Raw genomic sequence first — 26,357 nt, forward strand, 5'->3', positions numbered from 1 at the left:
GGGATTAGGCGGGCGGGCGGCTGCCCAGCCGGCGAGGGGCCCCCGCGGCCGGGGGGGGGGGGGGCGGCCCCTATTCATGAGGAGGGATTTCCTGTGCCGGGGGGGGGTCCCGCTCCCCGCAGCTGGCGGGGGGCGGGGGACCGGCCACCGCGGGGACCAGTCCCTGTCCCCGAGCGGGAGAGGACCAGAGGAGCCCCCCCGGGACACGTGTGTGTCGTCCCCCCCCACCCAGCCCTGTGGCAAAGCACCCCCAGACCGGCTTGGGGAGAGGGGGGGGGAGGCGTGGGATGCGCTGAGGGGGCCCCGGCCCAGCGCGGGGGGAGGGCGTCGAGACCTCGGCCCAGCGCCCCGGCCTTGGCAGGGCGCCCCGGCCCAGCTGCCTCCAGCCCCCGGGGGTAGGGGGGGGGGGGCGGCCGGAAGGGGCCGGGGCCGTTCCCAGCGCCGGGGGCAGGCAGGGGGCCGGCGCGGGGGGCTTCCCCTTCCCGGGGGAACCGGGACAGCCGGGACCCCCCGAGCCGGTGCCTACTGCAGAGGGGGGAGGGGAGGGGAGGGGGGGGGGACACGGCCGGTTCCCACCCGCCCGCGCTGGTGTTGGATGGGGTGTGAGGGGTTTGATTCTCGAGGGGAGGGGGGGGGATCCCAGCGGGAGGGGGCCGTGGGATCAAGGACACTCCCAAGGGCCACCTGCCCTCCCAGAGACGGTGGGTGCTGCCCCACGGGGGTCTCCGGTGATGGGGATGCAGGAGCCCGGGCTGCACCCAGCATCTCCCCACGCCCGGGGGGGGGGCCCTGCTCTGCCGTGCCGCCGGGCTCGGGCTATATATAGCGGCTCCGCTCTGCAGAGCAGCGGGATGAATTTTAATGAGCTTGTTCCGGCCGACTGCATCGCACCCCGAGAGCGACGCGGCCCCTCCGTGGCCCTCGTCCCCCCAGCTCCAGAGTCTGCAGCAGGGCCGGAGGTCCCCACCCAGCCTAGGGCAGGGGGACAGAGGGATCTGGGCGGTGGCAGCGGGGTCAGCTTGCAGGATCATCACCAGGGACAAGGGGTGATGGGGTTGGCGATGGATGGGAGAGACACCCATCCATGCCCAGGAGGGTTTGTGGTGAACCCCAGCTGTGCCTCAGTTTCCCCCATTGGGACAGCAGAAGATGCTGGGTGGCAGCGGATGAGGGAATCTGGGGTCATGGTGCTGAGCTGGGGGGGGGTGAGCCCAGCAGGCTGGGGGCAGCAGAGCTCAGCCCCGGCCTTATCGCGGGCAGACGGCATTGCGGGGGGGTGGCCACAGACACGCGGTGTTTGCTGAGGATAAAGTGTACGGCACAGGCGGGGGCCAGGCCGGGGGTGCCGACACCCTGCCCCTGCCACGCTGGCGCCCCAACTGCTGCCAGCCATGAGCATGGGGGTCCTGGGGGGGTCTTGGGGACCAGGAGGGCCACAGGAACCAGGGGGGCCAGGGGGACCATGGGGATGACAGAGCTATGGGCACCAGGGGACCAGGATGACTGGAGGGACCAGGAGACTTGAGGGCCATGGGGACCATGGGTGTGGGACACCCACCAGCAGCCCAGGCTGTCACTCTGCCCCCAGCCCGGCGGTGGAGGCTGGGGTCTACCCTGGGCACCGCTGTGCCACAGGTACCCCCATGGCCCGGGCATACTCCCATCTCCAGGGTACCCTCATCCCCAGGGTACCTGTCACCATACCATTGGTACCCCCATCCCCCGGCTACTCCCATCCCCTGGGTACCCCACCCCACTGGAAACCATCATCCCCTGGGGACCCCTGTCATCCCCTGTCTCCTGGGTACCCTCATCCTCTGTGTGCCACCACGCTGCGTGTGCAGCCCACGGAGGAGGTGTCAGGGGGCTGGGGGACAGCCAAGCCGAGGCCCCCGGGGGTCTCAGGGCCGAGCTGCAGTATCCAGGAGGGTGGGGGGGGGCACCGCAGCGGCCCTTTAAGCCTGGGCATGATGGGATGTGTAGTCCGGGGGGGAGGGGGGGGGTTGGGCGCAGGGCCTGCTGGGAAAGAGGTGGGGTGGGACGGGCGGGTTGGGGTGCTGCTGGGGGGGAGCCCCAGAGCCCCCCCCAGCGAGCCCCCACTCCGCGCCCCCAGTGCACGTCGTCAGTCCCGGCCCCACGGCGGGATCCGGCCCCAGCTATGCAGCGGGTCCCTACCCCGCAGCCCCCACAGCCCCACAAGCCCGGGGGTGCCAGACCTGGCCTCGACCACCGTGTGGTCACCCCGCGGGACCGTGGGACCGGGGCCGGCTCCTGCCCGGGGCGGTTCCTGGGCCGGGCGGGCCCCCGTGCCGGGTGTAGGGGCCAGGCCGGGCACCCGGGAGTGAGGAGCTCGCCCTCACCCCACAGGCATCGTCCCCACCTTCTATGGGCACCAGCCTCAGCTCCCCAGGGGTCACCCCACCATGGGCACCGGGCCCAGTTTCCCTGGGTGCTGTCCCCAACCCCTGTGGGCACCATCTGTCTGTCCCCCATCACCATGGGCACTGTCACTTGATCCCCGTGGGCACCGTCCCCAGCCTGTGATGGGCACCACCTCCAGCTCCACTTAGGTATGGTCCTCAAACCCTATGGACAGTGTCCCCAGGCCCCATTGTCACCATCACTGCATCCCTGTGGGCACTCTTCCCAGCCCCTTTGGACGTGACCTTCACCCCACCACAGGCACCATCCCTGGGCCCCAGTGGCACCTTCCCCAGCAACCTCTGGGCTTTGTCCCCAAGCCATGTGGGTACCGTGTCCAACTCCCCTGGGTGCTGTTCCCCAGCCCACGTTGTCATTGTCACAGCATCCCTGTGGGTGCTGTCCCCAGTCCTCATGGGCACCGTCTCCACCCTGCCACGGGCATCACCGTCCCTGGGCCTCTGCGGGGACCGTCCCCAGCACCCCCCTTCTCCCCGGGGACAGCCCCCAACCCGTGGGTGCTGTCCCTGCTGTCACTGTCACGGCGCCCTCGCGGTGCCCGTGCCCAGCTCCCTGCGGGCACCATCCCCATACGGGCACCATCTCCGCCCGGCCACGGGCTCCCCCGTCCTTTTCCCTCCCCGTCCCCTGGGCCCCGCTCCCGGGGCCGCCCTCCAGCCCCGTTCCCCGCCGCTCCCCCGTGGGGCGGGCGCGGCGGGTGCAGGGAGCGGCTGCGGCCGGCGGAGGGGGCTGCGGCCGCGGCGGAGCGGGCGGGCGGGCGGCGCGGCGGGGCCGGGGGAGGAGCCAGGCGCCGTCGGCCGCCGCTGCGCCCCGCTCCGCTCCGCTCCGCGCCCCGCTCCGCGCCCGCCGTCCGCCCCGCGTCCGTCGCCGCCACCGTCGCCGCCGCCCAGGTACGGCCCGAACCGGGCCCCGCCGCCGCCTCCCGCCCGGCACCGCCGCAGCCCGGTTGTTTACCGCCGGCCGCGGCTGCCCCCCCCCACTCCCTCCGCCACTCCGGGCGCCCTGGCTGAGCCCGGGCGCAGTTCGGTGCGTGCAATGGCGGGGGGGGGTGGGGATATCGGGGAGGGGGGGGCGGGCGGGAGCAGCGGGGAGCGGGGGGGGGGCCCGACCCGAGCGCGCACCGGGAGGAAAAACACGGGTAAATATTTCTCTTGAAAAAATCCGGGCGTTTGGCGTGGTGGGGGGAGGGTTCGGGACGGGGGGGGGACGGACACACATACACACCGCGTCCCCCCATGGGGGGTGGGGGGCGCACACCCCACACCCCCCCCCCCCGGCTCTGCTGCAGCGCGGGGCTGCCCGCGGGGTACGGCCGCTGCCCCCCGCCCGCCACGCCACGGCCGGGGTGGGGTGTGGGGGGGGGGCGAGAGGGGCCGTGCACGGCGAGCGGCTCCCCCCGCCTGCCTGAAGGGCCGTGCCCCCCCCCCTCCCCTCCCCTCCTCTCCTCTCCCCACCCTCCCCGCCGTCCCCGCGTCGGCTGCGTGGCCGTGGCGTGGCGGGGCTCGTGGGCCCGGGCCGCGGCGTGGCTCTGCGGTGCCGGGTGCGGGGCCGAGCCGCGGCGGGGCCGTGCCGTGGGCAGGCCGTGGCCGTGTGTCGCGGGGCGGGGGGTGGTGGTTGGAGGTGGCCGTGGCCCGGCCGGGCAGGGCCGTGGGGTTGGGGGGGGGGGGGCCGTGGCAGTGCCCCGTGGCCGTCCCCGCCCGCCCGGGAATGTCTTGGCTTTTTTATTTTATTTTTTAATTTTTTTTTATTATTATTATTATTATTTTTCTGCGCCGGGAGCGGAGCGCGGGGGGGGCGGACACGGACACACACACACACACACGGACGGACACGGGACGGGTCGGCCGCTCCCAGCTGGGGCGGGGGCAGAGGGGGGCGTCCCCAGCGCGGAGCGGGGAGGAGGAGGAGGAGGAGGAGAAGGAGAAGGGGGGGGGGGGGGGGGGGGATCCGGCTCCGCACCCCCCGGGGCCGTCCCCGCCGAGCGGGGCGCGGGGCGTGGCGGGGGCTTTCCTCCCCACGCTGCCCCAGGGGGGAGCGCGGACCGCCGCGTCCCCCCACCCTAATCCCAAGGAGGGGGGGGGCCGGATCCTGCCCGGGGTGCGGCGGTCCCGGTGCCACCGGCGGGGCTCAGGCTGCGGGCCGGGCCGGACTCCGGTGCGTGTCCCCCACCCCCCCGTACGAACCGGGGAAACTGAGGCAGGGCAGTAGGGCGCCGCGGCCAAGGTCACCCCGGGACCGGCCGGCCTTGCCCGGGCCTCCAGCTCGACCTCCCCTGCCGGCCCGGCTCAGCCGACGGCCCCGCGCCGACCTTCAGCCGCCGCGGCCGCCGTGACCCCCGCGCCGCGGGGCTGACACCGCCGGCACCGGCCGCGGGGGGGGCCGGGGCTGCGCCTCACCCCGCCTGACCCCCGCCGGCACTGGTGACCCCCGGGGCTCCGGCAGGGCGGAGTGTGTGTGTGGGGGGGGGGGGGAGGCCGAGGCCGCCGCGGGGCGCGGGCAGGCCCCGGTGGAACCGGTTTTGGGGGGGGGCTCCCCCGCCCGGGGGTCTTGGCGCAGGGTGGGGGCGCGGCGCATATTTCCCCCCCCCCCCCCCGAGCCGGCGCTGCCGTGCGGCTGCGTGTGCCCCCCCCCCGCAACTACTCGCACACGTTGCTGCAGCCCCGCACCCCCCGGCCGACAGCGGGGGAGGGATCTCCGTGCGGGGGGCTCCGGCTGATTCTCCCCGCCCCCCGCCTGGCCGCCGCCGTGACCTTCCCGGAGCCGCGGCGTGGCAGCCCCACGGCGAGGGGGGGGGTCTCGGGCGGGGTGAGCCCGGTCTGAGCCGTACAGTCCCGGGGCTCCGCGGCGCTGGGTGTGGGGGGGCTGTACCCGCACCCCCAGACCTCTCCCAGGCAGTGGGTGTCCCGCTCCTCTTCCCCCCGCCCCCTCCCTCCGCGCACTGTCCCGGGGCAGCGAGCGCGGCGACCGGGCCGGGCCCTCCCGGGGGTCCCAGCCCGCGGCCCCCCCCGGCCCCGCCAAACCCCGCGCAGCCGCCGGTGGAGCGCGGAGGCGGGGCCGGACGCCTGGGTCCCCTTCCAGGAGGGGGGAGTTGAGGGGGGGGGCGCTGCGGTGAAGGCGAAGGCGGGCGCGGGCAGGACGCCCGGGGCCCCGCGCAAGCTGGATGCGGCCGGGGGGCGCGGCGGGGCCGGGACATCCCCCGGGACTGTGATACACGGAGGTGGCCCCGGGACTGTGGACCCTCGGCCCGGGCGAGCAGGGGTCAGGCGGCCACGGGGACACTGTGGGGACCCTTCCGCGTGTCCCGTTCCCGGGTGGGGTGAGCCCCTCCTGAGCCGGCCTGGTGTTGGTTCCAGTGCCCCACTGTTGGAGCCGACCCCGGGAGCCTCGGGACGAGGTGGCGGCTCCGTGTGTCCCCCCTGTGAGTGGGGGCCCCTGGGGAGGGAACCCAGGAGCCACCCCTGCTCCGGTGCACGTGAACCGGGGCCCCCGATTTAGAAACATCCCCATCCCCGTGCCAAGCTCCAAGTGCTGAGAATAAATAGCTCCCCGGCGTCCCAGCACAGCCTCCGCGGGGACAGGGGCACCCCACGGGGCTGGGGACCCGCCACTGCCCCAGCGCGCTGAGATCGTGGGTGCTTGGTGCCCCTTTGGGCATCCTTTGTGACCAGGAGGAGCAGGGGGCACGGGGGTCGGCCACATCCTGCCCCGCTGGCACAAGGGGCATGGTGCTGAGGGAGGTGGCACCGCAGCTCTTCCGCTGCAGAGCAGCTCCCCACTGCTGGCCCCGGTGGGATGGGGAAATCGAGGCACAGCTGAAGGGTGGTGGGAGTGGAGCTGCAGCTGCCACCTGGTCCCGGCCACACGGTCAGGTGCCGTGGGAAGGAGCGGTCGCCGCAGCCTTGGTGTGACCAGGAGTCCAGCAGCCTCGGTGGGCACCAGGAGTCCTTGGGGGGTTCGTGGTGGCGGTGGGGCCAGATGGGGTCTGGTGTTGTGGCACAGGTCCATGTAGCGGCGATTTGGGTTCCGTTGGAGGCACGAGGCTGCGACAGCCACGGGTGCCTGGTCAGATCCAGGGCAGGTCACTGTCCCTGCAGCCGCCTGCCCTCACCCGGGCAGCGGCTTCCCTGAGCTGCTGAGCTGTGGTGTTGACAGGCAGCAGCCCAGACCCCGCGTGCATGGGGAGGGGGTCACCACGCGGGTCCCCTGTGGCACAGGGTGGGCTGCCCTGATGTCAGGCCCGTGGCATCCCCTGCACTTGGGCTGCCCAGCTGCTGCACATGCCTGGGATTCCTGCAGCCTCTCAGCACACTGGCCCAGCAGCATTCTGCCATGTGTGCCCCACGGCACCAGGCACCCCACGGCACCGGGCATCCCACAACACCGGGCACCGCGTGGCACCGGCCGTAGGATGACAGGCACCAGCAGAGTTGTGGGGCAAGTGCACGGCACTGGGCAAGGGAAGGCATGTGGTACCAGGCAGAGCAGCACACGTGGGCACCGGCGTGTGCTGGGTGCTGCCAGCCGTGCCACGGCAGGTGCCCCTGTGCCTGGCTGCGCTCCCACGGCACAGTCCTGCCAGCGGCATCACCGGGCTTTCACTGGCCAGGGCAGCGTGGTGCCGCCCTGGTTGTGCCGTGAGGCTGCCTGTGGCCACCAGCACAACTGGGCATCGCGTGCGGGTGGCTTGCGGGGTGTTGGGCCGGCGGGTCTGCCCACGGCGCCCTGCCCCCAGCCCCTGCTAATCGTGCTAATTGGCACCCTGGCTAAAGCGCTTAGGCCCTCACCTCCCTGACCCAGATGGCAGCTGGGTGGGGGGAGGGGGCGCCCGGGACCCCCAGAGCCCATCTGTCCCAGGAGGAGGGGGGGCAGGGACACAAGCGGGTGTCCCCGTGGGGTGTCCATTGTACCTGGTGCCCGCTTCTGACTGTACTGAGGTGGCTGCTGCCTTCATGGAGGGGTGTCCTGGGGGGCTGCAGACCCCATCCTGGGAGGACCCCAGAGGTGTCGTCCCTAGGAAGCGGGGTGCCCCCCATGGGGCGACGTGGCTCCCGCCACCAGCCCAGCCCTGGACTTTGTCCCCAGGTTGTTTTCCATCGCCTGCAACCACCCGACTCAGCAGAAACGCTCCCCTGGGCGTGGGGCTGGGCTGGGGGGGGGGGGATATGACATGGGGTGGGGGCCCCCACCCGCTGCCACCCTGTTCCCACCCAGCCCCACACCTGGCCCCACAGGGTGGGCACGCAAGGTTTGGGTTGCTGCCCAGTGCTGGAAGCAGCAGCAGCACTGGGCAGCTGAGACCCAACTGCACTTATCACATGTGTCCCGCCGGAGAAGGAGGAGGAGGAGGAGGAAGAGAGCCGCCTCCCGTGTCTGTCTGTCTGTCTGTCTGGGCCGCCCCAGCACGGCTGGGATTCCTCGAGTGACAGTTCCTGGAGTGGCACCGGGGGTTTGGCCGGGTGCTGGGTGCCAGCGATCCCGGGGTTGTCGTTGGAGGCTGACGGGGACGCTCACATGCACGGGCGAGCCCCGGTGTAGCAGCGCTGGGCCCTGGCGTTAGCCCTGAGCCCCTCTGATGTCCCCCTGCTCACGTCTCAGCCGCCCCAACAGGGAAACTGAGGCAGTGACAGCCCAGCCCACCCTGCGCTCGGGTTTGGAGCACCCCCTGCTCCGGCCTGTGCCGGCTTCGCCGCAGTGGCGACCCACCCCAGCTCCATGCATGCACCGAGCGGGTTGGGGCTCTGCTGGCGCGCGGGGTCTCGGGGGAAGGGGGGCGGGGGGCGGCGGGGGGGCCGGTGCCCGGCGGGGCCGCACAGCCCTGGCGCGCAGCCAGTGCCTATACTTGGAAGTCTCCGCACGCCGTTCCCATATGGAACAAACATTTGCTGCAGCCCCCGGCCGCGCCGCCCCGGCTCTATAGGTACCGCCGGCACCAAAGCCCGGCCTGGAGCTGCGGTGAGGGGTGCTGCACACACCCCCCCCCTTCTTTCTGCCCCAGCACCCCGAGGTGGGGAGGGCACCCAGGGGTGTTAGGGTGCTGAACGGTGCTTTGGGTTTCCCTGCAGAGGCCGGGTCAGGCCATACCCCTCCCCTCAGGGATACGTCCCTGGGGCTGGCAGGGAGCCTTCGTGTGACCCCCTTACCCCCCCCTTGCGCCACAGCGTGGGGTGCTGCCGCTTTGCACCCATGGGTGCAGCATCCCCTCGCTCCCATCCCAGCTCTGCCCGGGCATCCCCGGCTGGAGGGGGGCCAGGGGGCTGGGCCGGGGCACCCCGCGGCGTGGGGGTGCTGGGGGTGGGGGGGGGGAAGAGATGGAGCGGGGGGGGGCGGGCGCTGCCGAGCCCCGGCCGCTGCGTTTTAAATCCGCCGGAGGAATTTCTGCCGCGGCCAAGACAAACGTGACCTACTTTCTGCCTGTCCCCGCACGGAGCGGAGGAGCCCGAGGGCCGGGCACGGCGCCCGGCACAGCCCCACGCCCCCTCCCCGCATGGACCGGGGGCCCCCCGCACCCCCACAAGCATCCCCCCCCGCCCCGACCCTGTGCCGGGGCGGGTCACCGGGGGTTCATTGCAAGCAGGGTTCCCCAACCTTTCCCCACCTCCCCATCGCACCAGGGTGCTCCAGGAGGGCAGGATGGGTGCTGGGCACCCGCTGGGATGTGGAGACCAGAGGTAGGGGGATGGGGATGGGGTGTGGGGGGGTGTCCGCCAGGGTCGTGCTTTGGTGTCGCCGTCATTGGGGTTTGGGGGGGGGGGTGATGACAGTGGGGTCCGTGGTGCTGTTTGCACCCCAGCCCCACAGCGCCGTGTCTTTGCTGCAGGAGAACTCGCAGAGGAGGGATCCCCCGGCAGCCCCCACCCCGTAAGTCTCCCCCTGCCCCCCCAGCATGTGTGAAGGGGGGGGATGTGTGGGGCAGATGCATTGGTGCACAGCCCCATTCCTGAGTGCAGCACCCATAGGGGCAGCCCTGGGCAGCAGGGGGGCTGCTCGGTGCATCCCCACACCCCAGCATCCCCCCACTGCTTCAGTGCCTGGGGGGGCCCCAGCCCTGCCCCATCCCATGGCTGTGTGCAACACCCTTGTGTGTGCTTGTGCTTCCCCCTCTCTCTTGCACACCCATGCATGCTCTCACAGAGCCGTGCGTGCTCTTGCACACTCCATGTGCTCTCATGCAGCCTTGCACCCCCATGCACGCTCCTGCACCCCCATGCACACTCACACCCCCTTTGCACACTCTCTCTCAGCCCCGTGGCTCTTGCACACGCCCCGCAGGCCCTCGCTGGCTCCACGTGTTCTTGCACGTCCCTCGTGTGCACACCCAGCTCTGCACGCCGTCGCACGCCCCACAGGGCCCAGCCCCGCACGTCTCTGCACGCTCCATGCAGCCTTGCACACCCATATGCACCTTTGTCCAGCTCCTGGGGTGGGGGGTGGGGGTGGGGGGGCCACCCACAGCTGCAGCCCTCGCACCCCCACGCTCACCCCCCTTTCACCGGGGGGCCGGGCTCACGTGCCGTTTGTCTCGCAGGGTCCGGCCCGGGATGCTGCGTGGAGCTGAGCACTGAGGTGGGCGCCATGGGGCGCGCGTCGTAGCCCCCCCACCCCACGTTGTGGCCCCCCCCGCCCCCCCCCCCCGCGCGTGGCACCGGTGGCGGAGCCCACTCGGTCGGTGCTGAGTGCTCCTTGATGGAATTGCGGTGAATGGAACAGAAGCCCAGCACCCTGGACCCGCTGTCGGAGCCAGAGGACACCCGGTGAGCCCCCCCGCCCCCTGCCCACGCTGGCACCGCCGCTGTGTGTCCCCCCTCCTGCCCTGTGTCCCGGTCCCTGCTGACACCCGGTGCGTGCCCCGTGTCCCCCCCCGCACCCCACAGCCCCGTGTCCCCCCCACTCCCACCGGTGTCCCCACGGGGGCCTCTCCCAGCCCCCACCCCCCACCCCCCCCTTCCCCGCCGCGGCCCCTCGGGCCACCCAGTCCCGGGGCTATTTCGGGAGGGCCGCCCGCTCTCACGTGCACGGGGTGGGGGCGGGGGGGGGACGACGACACAGGCCTGGGGTCACCTTGGGCTGGGGCCCGGGACCCCCCCCACCCTGCGTCGCACCCCTGGGTGCGGGGACCCCCCTCCCCCGCCCTTCCCCTCCGCAGGTGCCCATCCCCGTGGCGTCGGGCCCCCCCCCCACCCCTTCCATTGCCCAGCCGTGCCAGGCGCCTCCGCCAATGGGCTGGTGCCGTGCGGGCGAGGCGCGGACCCCCGCCGCTGGCCATTGGCTGAGCCCCTCTGATGTCACTTCCCCGCTGAGCCAAAAGGACATTTTGTCTTTGACTGTAAATGAGCCCCTCCCCCAGCCTCCCCTCCCCCAGCCATTCCCTGCCCCTCCCCCACCCCTTCCCTTCTCCTCCCCCCCCCCCTCCGCCACCCTTTCCCTTCCCCTCCCCCCTTCCCCGCCCCTCCCCCCCTCCTCTTTCCCCCCCCTCCCCCTCCCCCTTTCCCGGCTCAGCCCCCACCCCCCCCGGGCGATGCCGTGTCCCGGGTCGGGGGTGGGGGGGGGGTCCCCAGGTTCCCCCCCGCGCTCAGCACCCATGGGTCCGGCCCCCACATGTGGCATCGCTCCTGCCCGGTCCCCCGGTTCCACCCCCCCTGGGCGAGGGGTGCCCATCTCCCGGCTGCGGGCAGGGAGTGGGCATGGAAGGGGGTGGTGGGAGGGGGTGTCGGGTCGTGGGGGGGGTCGTGGGGGCCGTGGGACACGGTCCCAGCCCGGCCCCCTCCCGCAGGTGGCTGGATGGCAAGCGCAAAAGAAAGAGCAGCCAATGTTTGGTGAAGAGCAGCATGTCAGGTACGGGCACCCCGGGGCACCCCGCGCACCCCACGGCCCGGCCGGGCACCCCCGGGCACTCCCCAGCCTCGCCGGGTGTCCTGCCTGCAATCCGCAGGAGCCTCGCGGCCCTGCTGAGCACCCCGGGGGGGGCACGAGGGTCCCACGGGCACCCCATGTCCTCGGTGGGCACCCCAGGGCTTCCTGGGGATCCTGTGTCCTGGCCGGGCACCCCTCGGGCACCCCCAACCTCACCGGGTCCCCTGGGTCCTGTCCAAGCACCCCTCAACCTTACCGGGTTCCGCGGGCACCCCACGTCCCTGCCCAGCACCCCGGATCCCCCATGTCCCGTGCCGGGCACCCCCACGTCCCCCACCACGCTCTCAGCACCCCACATCCCTGTAGGGTCCCGCGGGGGGCACGTCCCCCTCCGCGCCCCGCGGCCGTGGGTCGGTCCGGACCGGCGCTATCGGTCCCGGCAGCACCCTGGGGTGGGAGATAAGGGGGGCCCGGCCGGGCGCTGCCCCCCAAGCCCAGCCCCATTCCCCGGCGGGGAGCGGCCGGCGCCGGCGGGATCCTGCGGGGCGGGAGGGGCCGGCGGAGGGACCGAGGCGTCCGGCTGCCAGCCCAGCCCCAGCCCGCCCTGCTCTCGGGGTGGGAGGGTGGGCTCGGGGCCCCCCTACATCCGGCACCCGCGGAGCTCCGGGGTGGGTGGGCTCTCGGGATCCCTGCGCCCGGGTTCGCCCCATCGCGGGGTGCTGGGGACCCCCACCTCCGAGCATCACAGCTCCTTAGTGCCTCAGTTTCCTAGTGAGGGTGGTGATGGGGAAGGGTTTGAGGGGGGGGAGTTGGTCCCCAGACTGGGGGACCCCGGACAATAGCGGGGACAGTGGGCCATTGTGTGCTGGGGGGACGGGGGACAGGGATGCCCCCCCTTGCAGCCGGCTGGGGAGCTGGATAATGGGAGCTTTATTACTGGTGGGGGGGCTCAGGCTTCTCCCCCAGCCTTTAACCCTTCCTGTGCTGGGGCTGCCTGCACAGCAGGGCAGGGCTGGGAGTGGATGTTACAACAGGGGGAAACTGAGGCACGGGCCGGGCTGGGGTGAGCTGGGGGTCCCTGACGTGCAGCACCCCGCAGGGTACATCCCTAGTTACCTGGACAAAGATGAACAGTGTGTGGTGTGCGGGGACAAAGCCACCGGCTACCACTACCGCTGCATCACCTGCGAGGGCTGCAAGGTGAGAGGGCAGGGCGTGGGCAGCAGGTGTGGGGGGGGGGGTCACAGTGGTTGGGGGGGAGGCTCACCAGACCCTTCCCTCCCCACACCACGCCGTCCCCAGGGCTTTTTCCGTCGGACCATCCAGAAGAACCTGCACCCCACCTACTCCTGCAAGTACGATGGCTGCTGCGTCATCGACAAGATCACCCGCAACCAGTGCCAGCTCTGCCGCTTCAAGAAGTGCATCTCCGTGGGCATGGCCATGGACTGTGAGTGCTGGGGGCACGGGGGGGGGGGGCGTGGGGCAGCACCTGCAGCTGCTGTGGGCACAGGTTGGGGTCCTGGCACAGCTCGGGGTGCTGGAGTGTCGCGTGGGGATGCTGTGCTGCGGGATTGGGGTGGGGGTCCTGGTGTGGTGGGGGAGGGGGCTGGGGAGACACCGGCTGATGGTGTGGTGTATGGTGGGGGGGGGGGCTGCTCCCGGCAGTGGTGCTGGATGACTCGAAGCGGGTAGCGAAGCGGAAGCTGATCGAGGAGAACCGGGAGCGGCGGCGGAAGGAGGAAATGATCAAGTCGCTGCAGCATCGCCCCAACCCCAGCGCCGAGGAGTGGGAGCTGATCCACGTGGTGACGGAAGCCCACCGCAGCACCAACGCCCAGGGCAGCCACTGGAAGCAGAAGCGGAAATTCCTGGTGAGGACACGGGGTAGGGGGCGGAACCGGCTGCCACCTGGGACCCCTGCTCCAGCCGGCCTCAGCTGAGCACCCACACGCTCAGCGCATGTGTGGCAGGCAGTGTGCGCGCTGCTCCCGCACCGGGTGGGTGGGTTAGAGCTGGGGGGTGGGGGTTGGGATGTCACTCAATGTCCTTGAGCCCGGAAGGGTTAAGGGGTGAGCGGTGACCGAAGGGGACAGCTGTGGCCCTGCCGGCGGGGTGGCCCTGGCCCCATGGCAGCGCTGGCACACAGCTCCCTCTCCTGGCTGCCGCCCCGCTCCCAGCCCTGCCTCGGTTTCCCTGACCATGATGGATGGGGGTGGGGGGGGGTCCCTGTGGAGGGACAAGGGACACACACCCCCTGACACGCTGTCCATCCCCGCAGCCCGAGGACATCGGCCAGTCGCCCATGGCCTCCATGCCCGATGGGGACAAAGTCGACCTGGAGGCGTTCAGCGAGTTTACAAAAATCATCACCCCGGCCATCACCCGCGTGGTCGACTTTGCCAAAAAACTGCCCATGTTTTCGGAGGTAACGGGGGGAGTTCGGGGGGGGTGGGCGGCGGGGCCGGGGGGCCGCAGCAGTTATCCCCCTGGTGATGCCATCTTCCCCCCCGCCTCCCACCAGCTGCCTTGTGAAGACCAGATCATCCTGCTGAAGGGCTGCTGCATGGAGATCATGTCGCTGCGGGCGGCCGTGCGCTACGACCCCGAGAGCGAGACGCTGACGCTCAGCGGGGAGATGGCCGTCAAGCGCGAGCAGCTCAAGAACGGCGGCCTGGGCGTCGTCTCCGACGCCATCTTCGACCTGGGCAAGTCCCTCTCTGCCTTCAACCTGGACGACACCGAGGTGGCCCTGCTCCAGGCTGTGCTGCTCATGTCCTCAGGTACCCACAGTGGCTCGGGGCTGCTGGGAATGGGGTGGGCACCCCGGTGCCTGGGGAGCCATATGGCTGCATGAGGTGGGCACCACCCGATGCCCAGAACCTTAGCATCCTTGGGGTGTGTTGGGTGGGTGCCCTGATGCTCTGAGCCCCTCCCCGCCAAGGTGGGCACCCTCTGGCCCACGGGCTTTGGGAGGATGGGGGGTGGGTGCCCTGGTGCTGCGAGCCCTCAGAGGTGGGCACAGGTGGGGGCTCCCAGGGTGGGCATGGAAATGCTGACTGCCTAAGGATCTGGAGGAGGAAGGGGAGCACCCAGATGCCCCCATGAAGCTGTGCCAGGCTCTGCAGAGGGAATTTGGGGTGAGCTTGGGGTGGGGGGAAATACAGGGTGTGTTCCCTAATGCCTGGAAGGGGGCTGAATGGATGTAGGGGGGGGCTGAATGGATGTAGGGGGGTGCACACCCCCTCATCCCCCATGTTGCTGCAGCCTGGGGTGAAGGGGTGATGACACCCGAATTCCCAGTGCTGCCATAGCCTGGGAAGCTGGAGGGGTGCTCAAGGGGGTGGTCACCCTAATTGCCACGGGGGGGGGGACAACACCCTAATACCTGTGTGCACAGACCAAGCACCTCCCCATCCTGTGGAGCTGTGCCGCTCTGAAGGGGGCACAGGGACCCCACCACCCAGGATGGGGTTGGTGGGTTGGGGGTAGGAGGCTGACACACCCCCCCCCAGCCCTTTCCCACTGTACCCCAACTGCCCGTTTCCCTGTGCCCACAGACCGGACGGGGCTGATCTGCGTGGAGAAGATCGAGAAGTGCCAGGAGACGTACCTGCTGGCCTTCGAGCACTACATCAACTACCGCAAACACAACATTCCCCACTTCTGGCCCAAGCTGCTGATGAAGGTGACGGATCTGCGGATGATCGGCGCCTGCCACGCCAGCCGCTTCCTGCACATGAAGGTGGAGTGTCCCACCGAGCTCTTCCCCCCCCTCTTCCTCGAAGTCTTCGAGGACCAGGAGGTGTAGGGGCTGCCACCCCCCCTTCGTGCTCCACCCCCCCCACACCTCCCAAACCCCCACCAAGCTCCGCTCTGCCCCCCCCCACCCAACCACCCCAAATTTTTCTCACCCCTACACACACACACACACTCACACCCCCCCAAAAAGGGGTGAGGGTGGGGGGGATGCTGCGCCCAGGGTGGGGGTCCGGCTGTGCCCCCTGCAGCTGCCCCCCCCCCCCCCCGCCCGCCCGCTGCCCCCCCGCGCCCCAGGACTTGACGAATTTTGTTTGTTTGCACAGGGAAGGGCCCCGACGGTCGAGCGTCCCCTTTATTGTCCTTCTCTTCGTAGATTATTATTTTTTAAGCATTTATTTCCCTCCCTGCGAGGCTAAAATATTAAACTGACTGCACTTTGAGAGGAGCGAGGAGGAGGAGGAGGAGGAGGAAGAGCAGAGCAGAGGAGAGGAGGGGGCTCTGGGCTGCACAGGGAGAGGCTGCCCTGGCCCCGGGGGTGGGGGGGGGGCCATGGCCACATGCACTTTTGGCCAGGCAGCAGCGCAGGGGCTGGGGATGGGGGGTGTCAGGACCCCCCCCCCCCCATAGCAGGGCTGGGGGGGGCACATTGTGGGGCGCAGCAGCAGCGAGGGGGACCCCAGCCCGTGGGGGTGCAGTGCTGGTGGACTCCCCCCCCCCCCCCCCCTTCCCCCTTCTCCCCAGCCTGCTGACCTCTGGGTCTGCCCCGGCTGGGGTGGCCCCCCTACCCCCCACACCTCCCCCCCACACACCCCTTTCCCCACCCTATTTCCCCCCCCCCCCCCCCAAATTTGGGGCCAGATTCGGGGCTTTGGTTTTCTCTGTCTTTTTTTGGGCTGAGAGGAGACGATTTTGTGCCAAGCGCCGGCGGACGGTGGGCGCTGCAGGACGCCGAGGGGGGGCCGCAGGGACCCGCTGTGGCTGCCCCCACCCCCCCAACACCCCCACCTTTTCTGTTGTCCTTTTTTTTTCTGTTGTTCCCCCCCCCACCCCCTCCTTGTCCTCGTGGGTTTATTTGTTGTGTCCGTCAGAAGTTGCAATGGCCCTGGGGGTGCTGGCGGGGGGGCAGGGGGGGCAGCGAGTGCACCCCCCCTCCCCTGGGACCCCGCACAGCCCCCACTGCACTACTGCCCCAGCCCCCCAGCAGCAGCACTTCGAGGGGGGAAGGGGGGGGGGGGGGGCTGCACTCCCCAACCGCCCCCCCCCCCTTTCTGCTCCCGGGGGTTGGGAGGGGGGGCCGGGGGCTGTGGTGGGGGCTGGCAGGGTGTGGGGATGTGGGGGGGGTCCTGGCTCGGTTGGGGGGGGCAGGGCTGCGGTGGGGGAACCCAGGAATGGTTTTTATCACCTTTCCCCACCCCCCCCCCCCAAGTTTAGGTTTGTGAATTTTTTCTTACCTCAGGCGGAGGCCGAGGGGGGGGCGCGGGCCGGGGGGCGGCCGGCGAGGCAGGCGGCCCGCCGGGGCCCACCTAAGCTAATATATATATATATATAAATATATATAAAATATATAATTTTTGTAATTAAAAAAAAAAAATCTTTTTACGGGTCGTTTAAAAGCAGAAAAATCCCCCACGAGACACCTCCCCCCCCCCCCCCATCCCCCCCCAACCTGAGCACAGGGGGCTGGGCCGGGCTCCCCACCACCTCCCCCCACCACACACACACACTTTGGCATGGGGGTTGTGTCTGGGGGTCCCGCCGGCCCCTCTGCAGCCCGGTCTGGGGGTGCGGTGGGACCCCCACAGGACGGGGCTGGGGTGCACCCCTTGCAGCTTTGGGGGGGGGGGGTGTCTTGGTGCCCTCGGCCCCTCGCAGCAGGGCCAGCTTTGCACTTGGTGCAAAATGTCTTAAACTCTCCCCCCCCCGCCCCCCCACACACACCCCCCACCCCCGGTGCCTGGTGTTGGCGGGGGGGTCCTGGCGTGGCCCCCCCCACCCCGCATGGCTGCACCGGCTGTGGGTTGTGCAATAGTAACCGGTGCTGGGGAACACCCGGGCCAGGGGGGGTGCAGGGTGGGGGGGGATGATTTTCCCCCCTACACCCCCCCACCCTGGCATCACTGGCCCTGCTGCCATGCTCAGCCCTGTGCCCGCTGTCCCGCCCTGGCCTCACCACGTGCCTTCGGGCGCGGGCAGGGGCTGCGGCCCCGCGGTGCGGCACGCGGGCACAGCCCACGCCACGCGGTGCCCACGGCTGCACGGGCGGGGAGCGGTGCCGGCGCGGTGGCCGTGTGTCCCGGTGCAAATGGCTGTGTGTCCTGGCACAATGGCCATTTGTCCCGGTGCGATGGCCATTTGTCCCGGTGCGATGGCCATGTGTCCCAGCGCGATGCCACTGCAGGGACCGCGCCGTGGCGGGGCCATGGCCATGCGACAGCCGCACGATGCCCGCGTGTCCCACGCGCAGTCGGTGCTGATGCTGCCCACGCGCTGCCCGTGCTCGCTGCCTGCCCGGCCGCAGCGTTGGCGCAGGATGTGTCTTAAGCAGCGAACGTCACCCCCCCCCACACCCCGCCATCCCCATCCCCACAGTTGGGCATGGGGACCCCCCCACCCCGGGCAACAGCACGGTGCCCCTGGGGTAGCTCATCCCAGGGTGGGGTGGGGGGGTGCAGCCCAGCCCCCCGCCCTGCCAGCCAGCATGCCCTCGCACTCCCCCCGCGCCCCCCGGGCCGCTCCCTCTCGTCTCCGTCTCACGTCGCCATCGCACGTCCAGTGTCGGCCCCCCAAAACCCCCACAGCCTCCCCTGGGCCATCCCCATCCCCCACGTGTCCCCCCATTCCCGTATCCCCCCCCCCCGTGCCCCCCCAAGCACATACCTCATGGCTCCCGGAGCTGCCCCTGCCCAGGGCCGCATCGAGCCCCCCCCCTGGCACGGCCAGCACGCCGCGGTGGGGGCTCGGCTCGGTCCGGCGCAGGGTCCCCCCTACTATGCATGGTGCCGCGGTGGCAGCGGGGGCCACAGCCGGTGTCGCTGAATGTAGGGCGCGGGATGGGGGGGTGGGGGGGGGGGTGGGGGGGGCTGCTAAGCTCCGTGACAATCACAGTCTGTGACGTGCGATTTTAAACCCTTTTGTGTTTTGGTCAGGATTTTAAAGAAAGATATTTTTATGGTAATTGTTGCTGGTCTATTTTACTATATATTTATGTAATAAATATATGATGAAAAACCAACCAACCAACCCAACCCGACCTGCCCCCAGCGCTCGGCCGGAGCCGGGCTCTGCTTTCCACCACTGGCTACCGGTGTGGGGGTGCCAGGCTGGGGGAACACCCCCCCCCGGCGCTGCCAGCGGAGCCGTGGGGCTGGTGCCCAACTGAGGGAAGGAGGGAGGGGGGAGGATGGGGGGCGGTCCTGGCATCCTGGCGCCCACCCAGGAGGGGTGTAACCCCTGTGAGTCCGTGGGCGCTGTGGGGTTCGTGCTGCCCTTCAGAGGGCCAATGTGTGGGTTCCCCGCCCCCCCCCCCTTTCAAACCCACGGTGCTATGTACAGGGGTGGTGGGTGCGCGGCAGGGGGGGGGTCCCCGGGGTCCGTGGGTGCCCTACTGGGCGTCGATGCGGAAGGAGAGCAGCTTCTCGGAGTGGAGGTTGTTGAGGGTGCGCAGGTCGGGCAGCTTCAGCAGCAGCTTGGTGAACCGCGACGTCTCCGCCGGGTGCGTCTTGAGCACGAGGGCGCGCAGGGCGCGGATCAGCGTCTCCTGCAGCTGCTCCACCGACGCCGTGTCCTCCATGCCCGAGCGGTCTGCAGGGATGGGGTGTCAGCACACAGGCAGTGGTACCCCCGACACACACACCCCCCCCCATCCACCTCTTGGGCGCTGCCCCGGCTCTCACCGGCTGAGACCAGGACGACGGCGGTGAAGAGCCCCAGCTCCTCGTCGCTGAGGTCGAGGGCGCTGAGCTTCTCGCTGAACTCGAACATGGAGCTGAGCAGGTCGCCCATGCCCATGCCCCACAGCTCCTCCAGGCTGTACTTCGTCCGGCTCATGAACGTCACCGTCTGCTCCTTCACGTCGAACAGCGAGGCGAAGCGAACCATCAGCACCTGCGGCAACACCGCGGCGTCAGCCGGACGAAGGCGCCGCGCCGGGGGTACAGCCTGCGGCAGCGTGGGCTGCTGTGCGATGCCATGAGGCACCACGCAGTGCCATGGGGCACTGTGCAATGCCATGGGCCACCACACGGTGCCATGGGGCACCATGCTGCACCAAGGGGCACTGTGCAATGCCATGGGCCGCCACACGGTGCCATGGGGCACTGTGTGGTGCCATGGAACACCAGGCAACACCACAGAGCACCATGGAATGCCATGGGGCACTGTGCTGCACCAAGGGGCATCATGTGGTGCCATGGGGCATCATGTGGTGCCATGGGGCACTGTGCAACACCATAGGGCACTGTGCAATGCCATGGGCCACCATGATGCACCAAGGGGCACCATGCAATGCCATGCTGCATCCCAGGGCTCCATCCCATGGGGCACCCTGTAACACGGTGGGCTACCACGCCATGCCACAGGGCACCACAGAATGCCATGCCGTGGGGCACCGTGCCATCCCCTCACCAACCCTGGGACATACCTCAAAGGTGCCGGCCTTGAGCAGGGTGACCTGGTCGTGCTGGGAGAGGGCCTGGAAGCCGGGAATGTGCTTGGCGAACTCGACCACCTCGCGGACGGCGGGGGTGAAGCTGAGGGAGAAATCCTCCCAGATCTCCTGCACCGAGCGCCCGCTGCGGCCGGGCGGGTGGCTGTTCATGGGGCAGGCCTGCGGGCGACGGCACGGCTCAGCCGGGCGCTGCGGGGCTCCCCCGGCCCCGCTGCCGCCGCCACCACAGCGTGGACAAGGCGATTAGTGCGATTAGTGGCTAAAAATACCCGGGGAGGGGGAGCAGGAGCCCCCGGGCGCTCACCGGCAGGACGTCCTTGGTGCCGCGGGGCCACGGGCAGCCCCGCGCTGGGGGCTCGGGGTAGGCAGGGGGGCAGAGCCGGGAATCGGGGGGGCCGGGGGCCCAGGCGGGGGGCACGTCCCAACGCAGGAGGCTGCTCTCACAGGCTGGGGGGGGTCCCAGCTTGTCGTGGGCGTAGACGAAGATCTCCTTGTGGGCCTTGGCCACCTGCGCGATGACATCCTCGGTGGCCCCCCCGGGGCTGGGCGAGCGGGGGGGTGTCAGCTGCTGGGGGAACTGGGAGAAGCAGGCTGGGGGGGCGAGCGGTGGGGGGCCGGGGGGCGGCGCACGGCCCCCGCCCAGCGCTGGACCTTCGCCGGGTCCAGGCATCCCCGGCGGGGCGCTGCCCATGCTGCTCATGGCGCTCTGCATCTCCGCCAGCATCCGCTGCTTCTCCCGCTTGGGGATGCGCCCGAAGCGCACGGCTGCGGGGGACAGCGGTGTTACTGGGCACCCCCGGCACAACATCCTCCCCCAGCCCTGTACGATGTGGGGCCCGGAGCCATCAGGGCTGTGGCTGCATCCTTACCCCCCCCGCTCCCCAGTTTGGAGGGGATGGACAGCCCTGGAGAGGGGAAGGGGGGGATGTATCCACCCAGCGCAGGCAGCGGGACCTGGCTTGGAGGGGATGGACAGCCCTGAGCTGGGGTGGGTAAGGAGGGGGTGCATCCTATGGGACACACACAGCACCCAGTGCAGACAGGGACACACACCTTGAAGGGGGGGGTACAGCCCTGAACAGACGGGATCCCCCCCTGAGAGGGATGTTAATCACTGACTGTGGGGTCCTGAGATCTGGGGAGCCTGGGTGGGGGTGGGATGACCCTTGTGGGGGGGAGGCTGGGCCCAAGCTCACCATCACGGGACATGCCGACCAGCAGACACTTCTTGAAGCGGCACTGCTGGCAGCGGTTGCGGTTGATGCGCACGATGGAGCAGTTCTCGTTCTTGAGGCACTTCTTGTACTGGATGTTCTGCTGGATGCTGCGGCGGAAGAAGCCCTGCAGGGCGGGGGTGGGTTGGGGAGGGGGTCACTCGAGGTTCCCCCCACACAGCAGGGGCTCTGCACCGCCCCAGCCACGTCCCTCCTTGGTACCTTGCAGCCCTCGCAGGCGTGGACGCCGTAGTGGAAGCCGGAGGCGACGTCCCCACAGACCTTGCAGAGCAGCACCATCCCGTTCAGCTCTGTGGGGGGATGGGGGTGAGTGGGGTCCTGGGGTGCCCACCATGGGGGGAGAACACCCACTGTCCCCTCTCCCCACCCATCCCACTCACTGGTGACGGTGCTGCCAGCTTTGCTGGGCGAACTGCGGCGCCGCTCGTCCGTGGGGACCTGCTGCACCCCGGGGAAGTTCACCGAGGAGCCGTACGATGAGGAGGAAGAGGAGGAAGAGGAGGAGGAGGAGGAAGAGGATGAAGGGGAGCCATCCTCACGGGGGGGCAGCGAGCCCCCGCCATAGGCACGGGAGTCCTGGAGGGAGCCGGTGGGCGACGGGGGAAAGTAGGTGGGGAAGGGCTGGGAGCCCGACTGGGAGCTGCTGTTGGAGCTGTCGCTGCAGAGCGAGACCGGGCTGGTGCGGTTGGGCGAGGTGCCGCTGGAGCCCACGTAGCTGATCACGCCGCCTGCGGGCAGAGCAGCAGGGTCATGCATGCACCGAGCTGCACCGGGCTCAGCCTCCCCCAGCTGAGGGGGTACCCCGAGAGACGGATCGTGCCCCTGGGTGGTGGTGGTGGGGCGGGGGTTGGGGGGTGGTTGGGATGTCCATAGGGAAGCACTCTGGAAGCATCCCGGCCCCACGGGCATCCCGCCGCAGAGCGACCGCACGTGCGCTGCCTGCCCTGAGTCAGGTGCCGCGCCCACCGGACGCCACGGGGTGCCGGCCCCACGTGGGACGGGGACAGCCAGGGTGCCCAGGGTGTGTGCTGGCTGGGGCCACGGGCACAGCGCCCCGGAAGTGCCTGTGGGAAGAACGTGGGCTGGGAACCCACCGGAGGCATAACCAGGAGGTCACGGCAGTTACACCCACCGGCTGAACCCCACAACGCAGCCTCCCCACACCACCGAGGGGGGTCCCAGAGCAGCCCTCCCCAGCTGAGGGGGATGCTGCCCCACTGCAGGGCTGCAACAAAGGGCGGAAGCAGGGCAACCTTTGCCTGGGGAGCCCCACAAAGGTGGGAAGGGGCAGGGGGGGCACATGCTCAGCCCCAGTGCTGTGCCCACGGGCAGCCCCGGCCGAGGTCACGACCCCCCCCCGGCCACGCATGGGGTGACAGCATCGGGACACGGCCCCGACAGCCTCAGGGCTGGGACACGTGGAGGGCGACCCTGGGAACAGGCGATGCCAGGGCCATGTGTCTCCCGCTGCACACGGTGCCACTGCCGCGGTCGCGCCAGAACCAGCCTGCCACCCCCCCCCACCCCGCCTGAGCCTCCTCCAAAGAGGGTCCCCAAGACATGGATGGAGGGGGCACTGAACTGCGGGTAGAGGGTCCCATCCCCACCCCTTGCAGCACCGCAGCTCCTGGGGTAGCAGAATACTGGGGGGGTTCCCCCCACCCCAAAGCACTGGGACTTCCCAAAGGGGGGGGGGATCCCGGTATTTTGGGGTGGGGGAACCCCCACGCCGCAGCACCGGGATGCAGAGGCCGCTCCCGGCTGCACACACCCCCTGAAAACAAACCGCCCCCCCCCCACCACCCCCCCCCCCCCCAACTGACGGTCTCACGCCGCCGCCCCACGTGCTCGTGTCACACGTGGCCCCCTCGGCCCCGCCCCTTCACGCTTTGCCCCGCCCCCCGCCCCCCATTGGCCCGCCCGACGCCCCGCCCCTTCCCGTTGCCCCGGAGACAGCCCCCCCCTCAGCCCCCCCCCCGGTTGGAAAGGGCGAGTTGAACGCGGCGTCCCCGCTTCCGGGTGTGACGTCACGAGGGGGGCAGCGATGATGTCATGAGGCGACCAATGGGCGGGGGCGGGGCGGGGCTGCGGGGAAAACAAACTCCGCACGTGGCAGCGCCGGGGAGGGGGACACGTGCCGAGGGGGGGGTTGAGGGGGGGGGGGGGCACCGCCTCCGTTTCCCCCCCTCCCGGTGCGCGGCCCCGCGCGGGGCGCCCCCGAACGCGGGACGCCGCCCCCGCCGCCCCCCGACCGCCCGGTCCCCGCTGCCCCGGCGCGCTCCGCTCCGGTCCCGGTCCCGGGGACTCCCCGGTCCCCAATGCAACTCAACGCCGGTTCCGCCGCCCGGGACGCGCCGCTGCACCGATCGCTGTCCTCACCCTTCTCACTCCCCATCACTCGGGACTCTCCGGTCCCGGTCCCTATCCCGCTTGCACCGGCGACCGGTGCTCCCCGGTGCCGGTGTCCAGGTCACCCCGGTGTTCAAGACGCCCCCGGTGCCAGCGCGTATCCCCCGCTCCCTCCCTCCCTCCCTCCCAGCTTCCCTCCCGGGGACTTCCCGGCCCCGCTGCCCGATCCTTACCCCGCTATGCAGGACCGCCCGGTCCCGGTAGGAAGGAGCCCCGTCCCGGGATGCGGTCCCGGTGCGCATCCTGCCCCCGGTGGGCTGCGCAGGACCCTCCGGTCCCGGTGTCCGGACCCCTCCGCCTCGCGGTCTCAGCGCGCAGCCCCTCGCTGCGGTCCCGGTGCACTGACCCCCGACTCCGGTCCGCTGCTCGCGACCGCTCCCCGATGCCCGCACGGTCCCGGCGCGCACGCCCGCGGGCGGGGGAGGGGAGAGGGGGGGGGGAGAGCTCCGGCGGGGCACTGACCTGTGCTGCCGGCCTCGGGGGCGGCCATCCTGCGGCGGGGGGCGGGAGGGGAGGGGGCTTGGAAGGAGGGGAGGGGGGGGTGGGATGGATGGATAGAGGGCCGTAGGTTGGGGGGGGGGGGGTTGGGTGTAGAGGGGGCAGCGGCTGTCCCAGCTCCGCCGAGCTTCCCGCAAGCGGAACCGCACCGAAGGGGGCCGAGGCGAGGGGAGCCGCGCCGAGCCGTGCCGCGCCGCCGCCCGGCAAGGGCTGTTGTGCGCCCGCCGCCCGCCCCGCCGCCCGCCCGGCACCGGCCGCGGCTGCGCACTGGGCCGCACGCGGCGCCGCCGCCTCCCCCATGTGATTCCCGGGGAGAGCCTCGTGCCCCAGTGACACACTTTCCGCCGGCGGCCCCGGCCCCGCGCCGCCACCGGGGAGCCCGGGCACAACGGGGACCCCCGCCCCGGGGCCGCCTCCCGGCCCGCGGGGGACTGGTACCGGCAACCTGGACCGGCACCGGTACTGGAACCGTGCCCTGCGCTCGGACCGGGACCAGGGCTGGCACCGGGACTGTACCCTGCACCCAGAGCAGTGACACCTGGGACGGCACAGGCATCCCTGTCACCATGCACAGCGCTGTGCTCTGCTCTGGGGATGCCGGGTACCACTGTCACCCCATCCAGCACATCCCTGCTGTGCCTGCATCTGCTGTGTCCCCTGCACTGGAGGTACCCACGCGCAGCACTGGCACCCCCATCACCCAGCATGGCGCTGTCCCCCACACTGAGGACACTGGGGGACACCTGCTACCCCCCACAGCACGGTCACTTCATGAGGAACACCTGAGCCTGGCACTGTCCCCTGCACCAGGGACCCTCAGCCACGGCACTGGCACCCCATCACCCTGCACAGCACCGTCCCCAGCACAGGGGACACCTGGGCACAGCACTGGCACCGCTGGCACCCAGCACCGCAGGGTCCCTTGGGGACACACGGGGACCCTTACCAGCCCACATGCATGGTCCCTGCACTGGGGACACCCCAGTACCCCTGTCACCCCACAGGGTCCCTGCACTGGGGATACCAGCGATGCCCATGCCCAGCACAGCCCCCTGGCCAGCCCCTGGTGCCACCAGGACAATGTGCTGCCCGTGGCTGGTGCCCGGTGTGGCACGTGCCTGGCAGCTGCAGCCCAACCTGGCCCCGCTCCCAGCTGCCGCAGGGGCCGCAGCGACGTGCTGTGCCCAGCACCGCGGTGCCAGGGCAAAGCCACCCAGCAGATCTGGGTCGCAGCACCGAGGCCAGCCCAGTCCAGCAGCACTGGGGGGGGTCCATGGGATGCTCATGGCCATCGGTGGGGGGGGTGGAATTCAGGGGTGCCAGCGCCCTCCTGGGTGCCACGTGCCGGGTGCTGCCTTGGCTCCCAGCCAGGAGGAGAAGGTGCAGAGCACAGACGTGCCAGCGCTGGGAAATCCTCGGAGCTAATCCCACGGGAGGGGAGGCCTCGGGTGCCCCCGCCATGCCGGGAGCCTGCAGGGTGCCTGTGGGGATGCTGCAGCCCTGCACCCTGAGGAGCACATGGGTGCACAGGTCTGGGGCACCCAGGGCCCTCGATAGGTGCTGGAGCTGTTCCCAGCTGGTGGGGTGCCCCACAGCACTGGGGCAATGGGGACACCCTGTTACCCTGCAGGAAGCATCCTCACCCTGAGTCACTGGCAGGTTGCACAGCACCACAGCCAGCACGTCCGGCAGGGAGAATCCCCGACAGCTACTGGGGGAGGATGTGTGGGGCCAGGTTAGCACAGGGGCAGGGTGCTGGGGGGCCACACCAGCCTGGGGCAGGGGGGGGTGGGCTGCCCCATCCCTGCTCCCTGCAGTGTGGCTGTGCCAGGGCTGCCTGCAAGCGTGCAGGTGCCACGGGCCCCGCGTGGCGCCTTGTTCCCTCCCGGCACGTTCCGGGATCAGCCGTGACTCAGCCGCTCATCTCCGCCTGGAAAACAATCCTGTGTACGGCACACGGCACACGGCCGGATCCGCACCGGGATGCTTGGCTGCAGCCGGCTGCCCGCATCCCTCAGGGGTCCCCAGGATGGGAGGGGGGCTGGGAGGGATGAGATAAACCCTATGGGGTTCCGCAGCCAGACCCTGGCAGGGAGGGTTGGTGTGGGGGTCCCCAGGGTGGGTGCAGCGGGGACAGCCGGCAGCAGGATGGGGGATGCCAACTGGGGGTGTCCCATGGGCTGTGGGGCTGCAGGTGGGGGGCCACCAAAGCCACCGGGATGTCACGGTGCTGCAGCCAAGCACGAGCCCACCCCATGCTCCATGCTGGACCCCCATGGCTGAGCCGTCCTGGGGACCCTCGCAAAGGCTGGGGCTGTGCCTTGGGGGGGCTTTCCAGGGGTCCCCGTGCACCCCGACATGGCTGCGCCTGTGCCAGCCGGTCCAGGGTGCAGATGGGGCACCTCAACCCCCCCCAAGGTCATCATGTGCCGCCGCGCTCAGGTGACAGGTAGAGCTGCCTGGGAGCGGCAGGGGACACACGTGTCACCTCAGCT

The 26,357-nt window shown here is 70.7% G+C and overlaps 2 protein-coding genes across 3 annotated transcripts; one reads left to right on the forward strand and one right to left on the reverse strand.

Annotated features, from left to right (window-relative positions):
* Positions 1-3,239: 3,239 nt before the first annotated feature.
* THRA (thyroid hormone receptor alpha) lies at positions 3,240-15,494 on the forward strand. The gene is made up of 10 exons (XM_084275323.1): positions 3,240-3,332; positions 9,260-9,300; positions 9,968-10,193; positions 11,213-11,274; positions 12,392-12,492; positions 12,595-12,742; positions 12,961-13,166; positions 13,574-13,720; positions 13,817-14,075; positions 14,853-15,494. The coding sequence occupies exons 3-10, from the start codon at positions 10,141-10,143 to the stop codon at positions 15,101-15,103; spliced, it is 1,227 nt and encodes a 408-aa protein (XP_084131449.1). The 5' UTR covers positions 3,240-3,332; positions 9,260-9,300; positions 9,968-10,140; the 3' UTR covers positions 15,104-15,494.
* A 2,723-nt stretch (positions 15,495-18,217) lies between these two features.
* On the reverse strand, positions 18,218-23,922 carry NR1D1 (nuclear receptor subfamily 1 group D member 1). Of its 2 annotated transcripts, XM_084275322.1 has the most exons (8): positions 23,827-23,922; positions 21,336-21,683; positions 21,157-21,245; positions 20,917-21,061; positions 20,025-20,485; positions 19,694-19,879; positions 18,948-19,158; positions 18,218-18,855 (listed from the first exon to the last, which is right to left on the reverse strand). In XM_084275322.1, exons 1-8 carry the CDS (start codon positions 23,852-23,854, stop codon positions 18,656-18,658), a joined length of 1,668 nt encoding a protein of 555 aa, XP_084131448.1. In that variant the 5' UTR covers positions 23,855-23,922; the 3' UTR covers positions 18,218-18,655. The 2 variants fall into 2 exon arrangements, with proteins under 2 accessions (XP_084131448.1, XP_084131447.1); XM_084275321.1 differs by lacking the exon at positions 23,827-23,922 and having other exon boundaries at positions 21,336-22,036.
* Positions 23,923-26,357: the final 2,435 nt, after the last annotated feature.

This window comes from Gallinula chloropus (genome assembly GCF_964237585.1).
Source record: "Gallinula chloropus genome assembly, chromosome: 26".
NCBI classification, from domain to species: Eukaryota; Metazoa; Chordata; class Aves; order Gruiformes; family Rallidae; genus Gallinula; species Gallinula chloropus.